Genomic DNA, 13,363 nt, shown 5'->3' on the forward strand with positions numbered 1-13,363 from the left:
TTATATGGTTTTTATCCTTCATTCTATTGATATGGTGTATCACATTGATTGATTTGCATATGTTGAACCATCCTTGCATCCCAGGGATAAATCCCACTCTGTCATGATGAATGATTTTTCTAATGTATTATGGAATTCAGTTTGCTGGTATTTTGTTAAGGGCTTTTGCATCAATATTCTTCAGAGATACTGGCCTGTAGTTTTCTTTTCTTCTTTCTTTTTTTTTTTTTTTTTGATGTGTCTTTGTCTGGTTTTCATATCAGGGTAATACTGGCCTTGTAGAATGAGTTTAGAAGTATTCCCTCCTCCTCTCTTTTTCAAAATAGTTTGCATAAGGTTGGCATTAGTTCTTCTTTAAATATGTGATAGAATTCAGCAGTGAAGCTCTTTTCCGGTTAGCGTGGCGGGAGAAGCCATGAGCAGCAAAGTCTCTCGCGACACCCTGTATGAGGCAGTGCGGGAAGTCCTGCACGGGAACCAGCGCAAGCGCCGCAGGTTCCTGGAGACGGTGGAGTTGCAGATCAGCTTGAAGAACTATGACCCCCAGAAGGACAAGCGCTTCTCGGGCACCGTCAGGCTTAAGTCCACTCCCCGCCCCAAGTTCTCTGTGTGTGTCCTGGGGGACCAGCAGCACTGTGACGAGGCTAAGGCCATGGATATCCCCCACATGGATATCGAGGCGCTGAAAAACCTCAACAAGAATAAAAAACTGGTCAAGAAGCTGGCCAAGAAGTATGATGCGTTTTTGGCCTCAGAGTCTCTGATCAAGCAGATTCCACGAATCCTCGGCCCGGGTCTAAATAAGGCAGGAAAGTTCCCTTCCCTGCTCACACACAGCGAAAACATGGTGGCCAAAGTGGATGAGGTGAAGTCCACAATCAAGTTCCAAATGAAGAAGGTGTTATGTCTGGCTGTAGCTGTTGGTCACGTGAAGATGACAGACGATGAGCTTGTGTATAACATTCACCTGGCTGTCAACTTCTTGGTGTCATTGCTCAAGAAAAACTGGCAGAATGTCCGGGCCTTATATATCAAGAGCACCATGGGCAAGCCCCAGCACCTATATTAAGGCACATTTGAATAAATTATATTACCAGTTAAAAAAAAAAAAAAAGAATTCAGCAGTGAAGCCATGGGGTCCTGGGCTTTTCTTTACTGGGAGATTTTTTATTATGGCTTCAATCTCATTACTTTTTATTGGTCTGTTCAGGTTTCAAATTTCTTTCTGGTTCAGTCTTGGTAGGTTGTACGTGTCTAGTAATTTGTCCATTTCTTCTAGACTTTCCAATTTATTGGCATACAGTTGTTCATAGTAGCTAGTAATGATCCTTTAAATTTGTGCAGTACCAGTTTTAATGTCTTCTTTATTATTTCTAATTTCATTTGTATCTTCTCTTTTTTTGTTAATCTGGCTAAGGGTTTGTCAGTTTCATTTAATTTTTCTAAAAACCTTGTTCCATTGATCTTTTGTATTGTTTACTTCATTTCAATTTTATTTATTTCTGCTCTGATCTTTATTATTTCTTTTCTTCTACTCATCTTGGGTTTGGTTTGCTCTTGCTTTTCTAGTTCTTTAAGGTACATCATTTATGCCATTTACAGGATGTTTTTCCTCTTTTTCAATATCGGCACTCAAAACTATAATCTTCCCTCTTAGTACTGCTTTTGCTGTATCCCATAGGTTTTATTTATTTCTTCATTTCTTTCTGCCCCTTTCTCTCTCTCTCCTCTTTCTGACACTGCCACAATGCATATGTTGATCCACTTTGTGGTGTCCGATAGGTCTCTTGGGCTCTGTTCACTTCTTCACTTTTTTCTTTCTGTTCACAGACTCAATAATTTCAATAGCTCTATCTTTAAGTTAACTGATTCTTTCATCTGCCTGCTTAAATCAACTGTTGAGCCCTTCTAGTAAGTTCTTCATTTTAGTTATTCCTCTTTCAGCTTCAGAGTTTATATTTGGTTTCTTTCACAATTTATTTTTATCAATATTCTCATTTTATCCATACATAATCTTCCTGGTTTCCTGTAATTCTTTGTCCATGGTTTCCTTTAGTTTTTGAACATGTGTAGAACAGCTGATTTAAAGTTTTTGTCTCATAATTCCAACGTCAGATTCCTCAGGGATGGTTTCTGCCATTTTCTCCTTTTGAACGGGCCATACTTTCCTGTTTCATCGTATGCCATGTGATTTTGTAAATTGAGCATTTTAATATTATAATGTAATAACTCTAGAATTCAGATTTCCCTCTTCCCCAGGGTTTGCCTGCTGTTGCATGTTGAGGGCTGCAATCACTTGTTTGTTTAGTAACATTTTTAAACTTTTTTTTTTTTTTTTTGATACGGAATCTCACTCTGTTGCCAGGCTGGAGTGCAGTGGCGCGATCTCGGCTCACTGCAACCTCCGCCTCCCAGGTTCAAGCATTTCTCCTGCCTCAGCCTCCCGAGTAGCTGGGACTACAGGTGAGCATCACCACGCCCAGCTAATTTTTATACTTTTAGTAGAGACGGGGTTTCACCATCTTGGCCAGAATGGTCTTGATCTCCTGACCTCGTGATCCACCCACCTCAGCCTCCCAAAACTATTTTTTAAGACTGTATTTCTTGTCGCATATGTTTACTATTCCACTATCTCAGTGGTTAGCCACTGATTTCACACATATTTCCTTGAATTCCTGGATCCAGAGAGAGAGAGAGACAGAAACAGAGACAGAGGCCGGGCGCAGTGGCTCACGCTTGTAATCCCAGCACTTTGGGAGGCCAAGGTGGGCGGATTACGAGGTCAGGGGATCGAGACCACGGTGAAACCCTGTCTCTACTAAAAATACAAAAAATTAGCCGGGCGTGGTGGCGGTTGCCTGTAGTCCCAGCTACTCGGAGAGGCTGCAGCAAGAGAATGGCGTGAACCCGGGAGGCGGAGCTTGCAGTGAGCCGAGATCTCGCCACTGCACTCCAGCCTGGGCGACAGAGCGAGACTCCATCTCAAAAAAAAAAAAAAAAAAAAAAGAAACAGAGACAGAGACAGAGAGATTACTCTCTCAGTCTTTGCAGCTTGGCTCTAAGCTGGGACACTCCTTCAAGGCTAAGCCAGGCCACCTAAAACTCTGCCGTAGTCTTCATCTCCTGCTTATACACAATCTACAGATCCACCAGAGGTGCAACCCAGTATCTTCTTGAGGTCATTTATGAACATGCGTCCAGTCCTAGAAACGCGCATTACATTCTCTGTTTCCTAGTATATGATGCAGCAGTCCTTCTGAGCCCTTTTTCCAACAAGAGACTGCCTCTTTATTCATGGGCTTCTGGGTCTGTCTGCCACTTCCATCATCTACTGTCTTTTGTCCCAGTTGGGCTTCGGCAGTATGTCTGAAGTCTTTCAATAGATATTGCCACTTCCTAGAAAGCTATGGGGGTGGAATAAACACAGGTCAGCTTCTGTGCCAGCCCCTCAGGGAACCACTAGATGAGTCAAAAAACATTGCAATGGTATTTGAAGAACAAGGTCTATATTAAAGGAATGTGAAATGCTGTCCCTATAGCTGCCACCACCAGGTTAGGAAATGGAAGATAGTAGTCAGGTAAACAAAAATGCCACATGCTCTGTTTCTAGAAACTAGCCCCCCCATCCTTAGTTATCTGGTTGCTGTAGGTTTTGGATTAGATTCCAGAGTTCCAAAAAAGTTGATTCTGTCAATCTTTACTAGCTATATTTTTTATATGGAGGCCTGATTTTTTGTGTGTACTATTCCACCATTTTCCATGATGTTACCCAAGGATCTGATATTCTTAAGAGTATACATATTCTTCATGTTTAGGGAAATTCTTACGAATACATGTAAAATATTTTATGTTTCCAGAGAAACTCTTTGATCAGAGTTTGTCTTTTCTTTAACAGGACTCTTAAATCATCAGTGGCTTAAAGAAACAGATGTTCCTCAGAAATCCAGAAAATTATACTCCATAATTGCAGAATATGGTTCAAGGCTTTATAAATATCAGGTGATATTTTGTTAAGTCATTTTGTATATCACTCATTTAAAGTTTAATATGCTACAAGGCTAGTTCAACTTTCAATACGTTATCTTTGTTTTATATGAGAATATCTAATAAAATTAATGTAGGAAATGGAATTCTGTTAAGTGGTTTCTGTGGTTTGAATGTGACCACCAAACCTCATGTTGAAATTTAATTGCCATTGTAACAGCGTTCAGAGGTAAGACCTTTAAAAAGTGATTGGGTCATAACAGCTCTGAATTAATGCCATTATCATTGGAGTGGGATACTCAACTGAAGAGTGGGCTCCTAATAAAAGGATGAGTTTCTCCCCATTTCTCTCTCTGTCTCACATGTTCCTGTGCCCTTTCACCCTTCTGCCATGGTAGAACCCTCATCACATGCCAGTGCCATGCTCTCAGATTTCCAAGCCTCCAGAACTGTGAGCCAAACAAACTTCTGTTGTTTATAAATTACCCAGGCTGTGGTATTCTGTTATAGCAGCAGAAAACATACTAAGACAATAGTTTTATAGCTATGAGGTCCTAAAAATTCTCCACATTTCCCCAAGAGAATCTCAAGCACAAATAAAATAGCAAATAAACCTTTATCATCAACTTCTGCCTGACACTGCCTGACACTGGACAGGAGTATGGCACTTTCCTTTGTCCTGAAGCTAGTTAGATCTAAGTGGGCTTAGACTGAAGCCAGTCGCTGAATGTCCTCTTTCTGATCCACCCCACCCCCAGCATTCCAGAATAAGCCTTGTCCATTCTATGCTCAGAAACTCAGAAGACTGGAGGGAGGAGGGTGGCAGCGTAACCACCCAAAGGGTTCACCCTGCCTGTTGCCTTGACAGAGCCAATTTATCAAGACAGGGGAATTGCAATGGAGAAAGATTAATTCATGCAGAGCCGGATGTGTGGGAGACTGGAGTTTTATTATTACTCAAATTAGTGTCCCCAAGCATTTGAGGATCAGAGTTTTTAAAGATAGTTTGGCAGGTAGGGGCTTGAGAAGTGGGAAGTGCTGATTGGTCAGGTTGGAGATGGAATCATAGAGAGTCAAAGTGAGGTTTTCTTGCTGTCTTCTGTTCCTGGGTGGGCTGGCAGAACTGGTTGAGTCAGATTACTGGCCTGGGTGGTATCAGCTGATCCATCTATTGCAGGGTCTGCAAAATATCTCAAGCACTGATCTTAGGTCCTACAATAGTGATGTTATCCCCAGGAACAATTTGGGGAGGTTCAGACTCTTGGAGCCAGGGGCTGCATGACCCCTAAACTGTAATTTCTAATCTTGTAGCTAATTTGTTAGTCCTAAAAAGGCAGATTGGTCCCCAGGCAAGAAGGGGGTCTTTTCAGGAAAGGACTGTTATCAATTTTGTTTCAGAGTCAAACCAAGAACTGAATTCCTTCCCAAAGTTAGTTTGGCCTACTCCCAGGAATGAACAAGGACAGCTTAAAGGTTAGAAGCATGATAGAGTCAGATAGGTCTTGTCTCTTTCACTGTCATAATTCCCTCAGTTATCATTTTTGCAAAGGTGGTTTCAGCAGGGGCTATGACCAGGTCACTGCGGCTCTGTGGGAAGATGGACAAACATATTGACCTGTCTCCACCAGTATGTTGATCTTTTAACCCATAGTGACTTCAGTGACCCCAGTCAAAGTGGCCTTGGGCCTGACTGATCAGATTCATACTTCATACCCTTTTTGCTCAGGGCCTCTGAAATCTTCTACTTCCCAGTTCCTTCAGCAACTGCCTCATTCCAATGTGTCTTGCCATGTGAAGTCCCTAAAGGGAGAGGAGACTGCACGTGTATGATGCCCACCATTCCAGTCCAGTGAGGAAGCCTCCCTGGAGGCTCATAGGTTGCTGCCTGGGATAACTCCCACCTCAAAGGTGCTACTAAGTTTGCATATGCTGATAATCTATGAGACCCCAGTCTTAGACAGAAGCACAACCACCTGGAAACCCTACAGAGAGGGTCAGCCACAGAGAGCTCCTATTCCACAAGGTCCTCATATCAAAGACTAAGACCAAGCCCATGGGAGCTGAAGCTGGATAGTTAGGTCATCACCAGAAAAGCAGAATGAGCATGGAGAGTGGTCAATGGTGGCTCCAATTATTGCCAATTTGTGCCTAAGCTTCGTTGTGATGGTTAATTTTGTGTGTCAGTTTGGCTAGGCCATGGGGCCCAGATGTTTGGTCAAGCACCAGTCTAGATATTGCAGTGAAGGTATTTTTTAGACGTGATTAACACCTAAATCTATAGACTAAGTACAGAAGACTACCCTCTATAATGTGGGTTGGTCTCACAGTGATTTTAAGGTCTTAAGAATAAAGAATGAGATCCCCCAAGAAAGAAGAAATTTTGTCTCCAAATAGCCTTCAGACTTGAGCTGCAACATCAACTCTTCCCTGGTTCTCCAGCCTGCCAGCCTGCCCTGAAAACTTCAGACTTAGCCCCTACAATCATTTAAGCCAATTCCTCAAAATAAATCTCTCTATATATATACATTGGCTTGGTTCCATTTCTCTAGAGAACCCTGACTAATACACTCGTAAGTTCATCTGGCAGGTTCTGTTAGTGCCTGAATATTGGGTGCCCCTTTGCCCACAGTCTTCTGCTGCAGATCTTTGCAGTGATGGTTTCTTTCTGAAATTCCAGCTAGCTCAAATATCTCCTCTTTAGACTGGCTTCTGTGACCACACAAACCACCTGTGACAATATCCAGGTGTAGGTGCATCCTAGTTTTTACCCCTGCTTTATCTTAGACACTCATTGATTTCTTTACCAGCTCTCTTCTTGCCTTCTTCCCTTTTAACAAAAATGTAATGATCAAGGAGCTTGTCTAGAGCCTAGAAGTGTCCCCAGGTAAATGGAGGTTTAATAAATATACACATTAACAAATAAATAAATAAATTATCTGAGACTAATCACATTTTTAAAAGGCATCCTTCCCTTCTACCTTCCGATTTTAGACTAACCAGCATACTCAAAAGCAAATTCGACCCTTTAAAAATGTCTAGCCAGCCCAACACGGTGGCTCATTCCTGTAATCCCAGCACTTTGGGCAGGTGAGGTGGGCAGATTGCTTGGCTCCAGGAGTTCAAGACCAGCCTGAACATCAAAAAATTAGCCGGACATGGTGGCGTATGCCTGTAGTCCCAGCTACTCTGGAGGCTGAGGTGGCAGGATCACTTGAGCCTGGGAGGTTGAGGCTGCAGTCAGCTGTGCTTGTGCCACTGCACTCCAGCCTGGGTGATGAAGCAAGACTCTGTCTCAAAATATAAAATAAAATGTCTATGGCCATGTTTCCAAGGACAGTATTTTTCGTGAGGTTGAGGTTGAGCTACGATCATTTAATTTTTGACCAGTGTTAACCTGGTTTTCACATGGACAAGAGCACTGTCAGAAACCACTGGAGACTGATTGTAACTTATTTCTACTTGAGTTCTTTATAAATCCCAAGCTACATGAAGTAGATGCTGTTTCTCAATCTCCTGAGCTCAAGTGATTACAGGCGTGAAACACTGCACTAGGCCAGTAATAGATTTTAAATATGCTCCTTTGCCTTTAGATATTATTTTTTAATGACATTTAATGGATGATAAAATATTCCAATGAATAATATTTTCAATGAATACTTATTTCTAAACAATTAGATTGTCTCTAATTTTTTAAATATTATAAACATAAACATCCTATGGCTTAATCAATTTGCCTCTCCTTGATTACTTAATTAGGATAAACTCTTAAAAGAAAAATAAGTAAAGAATATTTATAATTTTTAGGTGACCTTGTTTTCATATTGAATCCTAATGATTTGATATTACTTTTCAAAAAGCTGGATATATTGCCCCATATTCCACCATGGAGAACAGGATAATGGTAATAGTTATGCATCAGAAGGGATCCTAAGAACACTAAATATATATTACACTTTATCCTCAAAATGACCTTTCAGTAAGAGTATTACTAAATCCATTTATAGATTAGGAAGCTGGATCAGCACAATGAAGGAAGGCAGCCTGTGGTCACACCACAGCATATTCCAGAGCTGAAATGGTCCTCCCTGAGGACCCAGATTTTGTTGAGACTGGGCCTGCCATTCAGACTAAGACTTTGCTCACTGCTACACTGAGAACAAAATTTTATTGTCATATGCCACTTTCAAATCATCGGCACAGTCTTAATCCATTTGTGCTGCTATAACAAAATGCCATAGACTAGGTAGCTTATAAAGAACAGGAATGTGTTTCTCACAGTTCTGGAAGCTGTGAAGTCCAAGATCAAGGCATGAGCATTCTATCTTTAATGAGAGCTTTCTTGTGTCTTCATGTGGCAGAAGGTCAAAGGGTGAAAAGGCCCTAAACTACTTCCTTCAAGCTTTTTATTAAAAGCACTAATCCTATTCACGTGGGTGGTACCTTCATGACTTAATCACTCCCCAAAAGATCCTACCTCTTAACACCACCACAATGGGGATTAAGTTTCAACATAAATTTTGGAAGAAACATAGATATTCAAGCCATAGTGATCACAGTCGTGAGTTCAAGACCAATGACTTCAAATTACTTACTCCAATATTTAATTGGTTTCTATCTTAAAATCCATATTAAGCAGCAAGCTTAGTTATTTACCCAGGGCACAGTCTGCAATCACTATAGTTTGTAGGATTCACCTTGAAGTTATATGGTTAAAAGTTAGATATCTTATGGGACTTCATTGAGAAAAAAAATTTTAATGACCATGTTAGAAATTTGTTAACACACCATTGAATTTATCTTGGTTCAAACTACTAGAGCCATGTTCCAAGGCATAAAGCTTTGGGTCTCAGTCAACATTATCTGAAGAAAAAAAAAAAAAAAAGAAACAAAAAACAAATAAAACTGGGTTTTGCCCATGGCTATTTCTTTGCCAGCCTCTACCTGACACCTTCCTATCTCAGGAGGCTGTAAATTGACAGCACATGCAGACAGACCCTACTTTAATCCATGGTTAGGATGAGGCACAGGGACTTTGTTGCTGAAAACAGTATCCCTGGAGGCTGTGTCCTCTTAACGAGTGCTCTGGACATTTTCACATCTGATGAGGCTTTCCCTGAGGTAGGCTTTGTCATGAGGCCAACAGCCTACAGGGAGGGATGTTTTAGGAAAGTTCCCAGGACACTGAACCCCCATCTCATTGCCAGAAATGTTGCAGAAAGATAATCAACTATGCACAAAGCAGCCTTTATGACACTTTTGATTTTCTTTTTCCACATTGTGGATGTGGTAAATTTTGATCATTGGCCTGCCCCCTCTGCCACCCATTTGGCTGCTGTGATGCTCTGAAACAAATTTATAGCCCACAGCTAATAACTTTCAAGAATTTCAGGCATGAGTAGATTCCAACCTCATCCTTCTTGCATTATCTTACTTTTCCAATGTTTATTTTATCTTCACTTTCACTTGCTCACTTACTGTTTTGTCCTACATGTTCTTATACTATATATGTTCCTATAGTAGAACTTGCCTGAAATGCTTTTGAGAATGAGGCAAAATAAAAATGTTTTTAAAATTGTGAAAAAATTTATTTTTCAAGGAACTCTCAAGTTCATTTATCAGCAAATTAATTGAGGAGTATTTTCTATAGTTATTTTAAAGCTAGAACGGAAAAAAGAAGCAAATCAAAAACACTGCTCCTACTGACAGGGAACTTGCTCAAACAGAATATGAAAAACTAGAATTGAGAATCTCTATCTACCAATGATAAGCTCCCAAATTCACATCCTTGTCAAAATAAAAATGTTGAGGAGAACGTATAAGAAGTGTAATTGTTCAGAACAAAAGCAAGGCAATATTTTTCTATGTGCCACACTACATTCCATTCTGACATCATTATCACACATGACACAACAACATCACACAAGACAACACATTTATAGTGTGTGGCACTATTTTGGGCAGAGCAAACTGATAAAAAGCCAGTCTTCGAAACGGAAAAGCAGGATAATTACTGGATAAAGATGGAGCATTATTTCCCAGATAACACATTGATGGTCACTGTAGGAAGTTGAAAGATGATCCCCAAAAATATATGTCTACCTCCTGTCCTGACCCCCAGAACCTGTGAATGTGACCTTCATTTGGGAAAAAGGTATTTGCAGATGTAATTAAGTTTCTTGAGATCAAATCACCCTAGATTACTCAGATGGATCCTAAATACACTGACAGGGATCTCTTTAGGAGACTTACAGAGGAGAGAGACACAGAGAGGAGAAGAGGAGACCACGTAAAGGCAGAAACAGAGGCTGGAGTGATACAGCCACAAGTCTAGGAATGCCCAGAGCCACCAGAAGTTAGAAAAGGCAAGAAACAGAATCTCCCTGAGGACCTTCAGAGGAGTGTAACCACGTGGACACGTTGACCTTACACTTCTGACCTCCGGAACAGGACAGAATAAATTTCCATTGTTTCAAGCCACCCTGTTTGTGGTCATGTCTGTCAAGAGCCCCAGGAAACTCATAGGGTCCCTTTGAGTTCTCTGTTGGGCACCTGAAGTGTGAGATTTGTTGCTACAAGAAAGTGATCCTTAAAGGCAGAGGTGTCTGCTTCCCAACCTGGCAGGGAGAGTATGTGGATGAGACAAATTTCTGGAAACTGCTGCGGGAATCCTCCAAGATTTAAGTTTAAACCCAAGGGAATTGATTGCTTGGGTCAGACTTCGTTTTCTCACTTGATCATTCCTCCACTCTGATCTACATTATTTTCTTGGCACATAGTCAAAGATACTGCCTTTTAATTGATAAACCACTTGAGTAAAACATGTCAGGGTAGGAGAGTTCCAGATGTAAAGAAAGGATGTCAGGAGCCATCCCTCGATGGGCATTGTTGACTATTTTTCCTGGAATTCTCTAGGGAAGAGATCACCCTTTCACATTTGTCCTCCCCTTCTCACCAGCTTGTCCACTCAGTTGTTGGCTTCTGAGCCCTTCAAGATCGGTGCCCCAAGGTATTCTCTTTTGCCCTCCTTTCTCTGTTGGTAATATTATTGACCTTCTCCAACCATCCCATGTTGGAATAGGGGCTGTGCATGTGTGCATATGTTAGTATGCATGTGTGCATATGAGCATGTGCATATGTGTGTATGAGCGTATGTATGTGGAGTGTGTGTGTTTGCGTGTGTGTGTCTCATGCTGGGTAAAGACAGACGGGAATAGAGTGCAGGGCTTTGGAGGCTCCCAGGCTAATGATTTGTAGGGCATTTGAAATGTGAGCACCCAACCACCATCATCTGTGGCAGGACCTGGAAGACACACAGCAGGATGAGCTAAGGGACATAGAGGTGCTGGCCACACAGACCCAAGGTCTTCTCAGTGACAGGAAGAGGCGGCTAGGTCATTCCCCCATTCCAGATGAGGAACAGGCAGCACAGTAGCCCGGTACTGCAGACCAGAGTGCTGCCTGCATTCCAGCATGCTCTATCTTCCCAGTGTTTATGTTTTCACCGACCACCTCCATAGCAGAAAGTCCTCTGAAGCCACATGTTGTGTCCTAACAGTAACTTTACCTTTTCCTGGTTTCTTGTCTTGGTTTGGGCACCACCAAGACCATCTGTACCAGAGACTATCTATACCAGACATGTCACCAGTGTTAGATAAATTTCTGCAATTTTCTGATTGTGATTGCCAATCTAGCCCACAAGTAATCACATCCCTTTCTTATTTGTAAATGGGGGTTCCCCTCCTTGTTCAAAAGGACAAGCCCAAAGAGCTCAGCATGGCCCTCTAACATCGCCATGTGCTCCTTGGGTTCTTCCACATCCACCAGGGGCGCCTTTCCCCCTTGTCTTCCCTTCCCTCTCTTCCTCTTCCCTCTATTTTGTCCTCTTCCAACCTCCCTCTCAGACTGTGTTCAGGCCTTTACAGTCTTAAGAAATAGGAAACGATGTGCCCATCCAAGAGCTCCTGTTGAATGTCACTCATTAAATAGATTTGCATTACCTCAACTCCTTCAAATACATTCATGACATACAGGTGAGGCTGGGAAAGAGGTGGGCCTCTCAGAGGATGCTCCTGAGTTCCAGCCAGCACATCTTTATATCAGGAGTCAACATGCTATTTATTTCCCTTTTCTGAGAAGAAAAAAAAAAAACTCTATTTGAGTAAGCAGAATTCAGCAGAATTCAGAATGATTTATCTTTTTCTGTTGTTTTCAGGCCAGACTTCGTATGCCTAAAGAGCAACTGGAACTTTTAACGTGAGTGCAATTTTTTGCTGTGTGCCTCTTTTTGGTGTGGTTTCAAATACTGAAATGTTTTTGTACAGAAAAGTATAAGAAAGAAAAGTTACTCCCTGAAATAGCTCAAAATTTCACTCCCAGAAATAACTATTATTAATATTTAATGACATCATTCCTAGCATTTATCTATGTATATATGCAGATGGAAAGAAAGGAGGAAGAAAAAAAAAGAAAAAAGGAGATAGAAAAGATTAAAGGGTTAGAGGTGAATTAATCTACACATGCTGTATTTAGTATTAAAAATAGTACATTTACTGTTATTTGGATTTATCAGAAGAAGGAAACAACGAAATAAAAATTGCCTCCTCTCACTTGCGCATATACATAATTTAAAATTTTAAACACCAAACAGTAACGTTTTTAATATTTTAAAAAATTACTTACCTTTTATATATTTCTACTTCTATGGAGCATTCCTTGACAAAATACACACTGAGATGTGCTTGCCATGTCATTTATGATAATTAAAAATGGAAAACAACCCTATAAGAAAAATAGGCCAATGGTTAAATGCATTGGAATATATTCATGAAATGAAGAATTATAAAACCATTTAAATAATTTTAAAATAGTTTTTAATGATTTGGAAGTGTAGTGGAGACACAAAATTATAAATACTATTTCTATTTTGTTACTAATTTTTTGCATGGAATAAAAACTGGTAGAAAGTCATTAAAATTTGACAGTGTTTATTTCTTCTAAATGCTTGGTTTTTTCCCAATTTTAAACATGTGTTGTTTTACAAATGCAGAAAAATACCAGATAAGTAGTGCTTATACATTTTTAGCATAAAGAAATGCCTATTCGCTTGACATTTTCTTATTCTCTCTACCAGTAATTTTCAAACTGTAAACATAGAAAACCAATTCTTGGGAGGTAAAATCTTGCATGTTCAGGCCGTCAAACTGGTAACCAGTCACTGCCCACTAGCTGGATCCACCAGCACTCCTTGCCGGAGGCATTTCCACCGAACTCAGGCTACAGTTTGAAAGCCACTGCTCTGTACTACACTGGAAATGCAAGGTGTTCCCAATTGGAAGGAGGGTACCAGTGGGATTTAGGATTCACCTGTGTGATATTACCC

General features: G+C 40.8%; 2 protein-coding genes across 2 annotated transcripts in view; both read left to right on the top strand.

Moving 5' to 3' along the window:
* SUN3 (Sad1 and UNC84 domain containing 3) overlaps nt 1-13,363 on the top strand; it is a 47,007-nt gene that overhangs the window by 8,865 nt on the left and 24,779 nt on the right. The window contains exons 4-5 of the mRNA XM_055293196.2: nt 3,896-3,999; nt 12,197-12,237. Of these exons, the coding sequence (XP_055149171.1) occupies nt 3,896-3,999; nt 12,197-12,237 (145 nt within the window). The remainder of the gene's footprint in view (nt 1-3,895; nt 4,000-12,196; nt 12,238-13,363) is intronic.
* On the top strand, nt 404-1,117 carry LOC129489936 (large ribosomal subunit protein uL1-like). The gene has a single exon (XM_055293197.2). It carries the CDS (start codon nt 416-418, stop codon nt 1,067-1,069), a length of 654 nt encoding a protein of 217 aa, XP_055149172.1. The 5' UTR covers nt 404-415; the 3' UTR covers nt 1,070-1,117.

The sequence above is a fragment of the Symphalangus syndactylus genome, chromosome 9 (genome assembly GCF_028878055.3).
Source record: "Symphalangus syndactylus isolate Jambi chromosome 9, NHGRI_mSymSyn1-v2.1_pri, whole genome shotgun sequence".
NCBI lineage: Eukaryota > Metazoa > Chordata > Mammalia > Primates > Hylobatidae > Symphalangus > Symphalangus syndactylus.

Coding starts and splice junctions, on each gene's coding strand:
- LOC129489936 (XM_055293197.2), top strand. CDS start 416: ATGAGCAGCAAAGTCTCTCGCGACACCCTGTATGAGGCAGTGCGGGAA.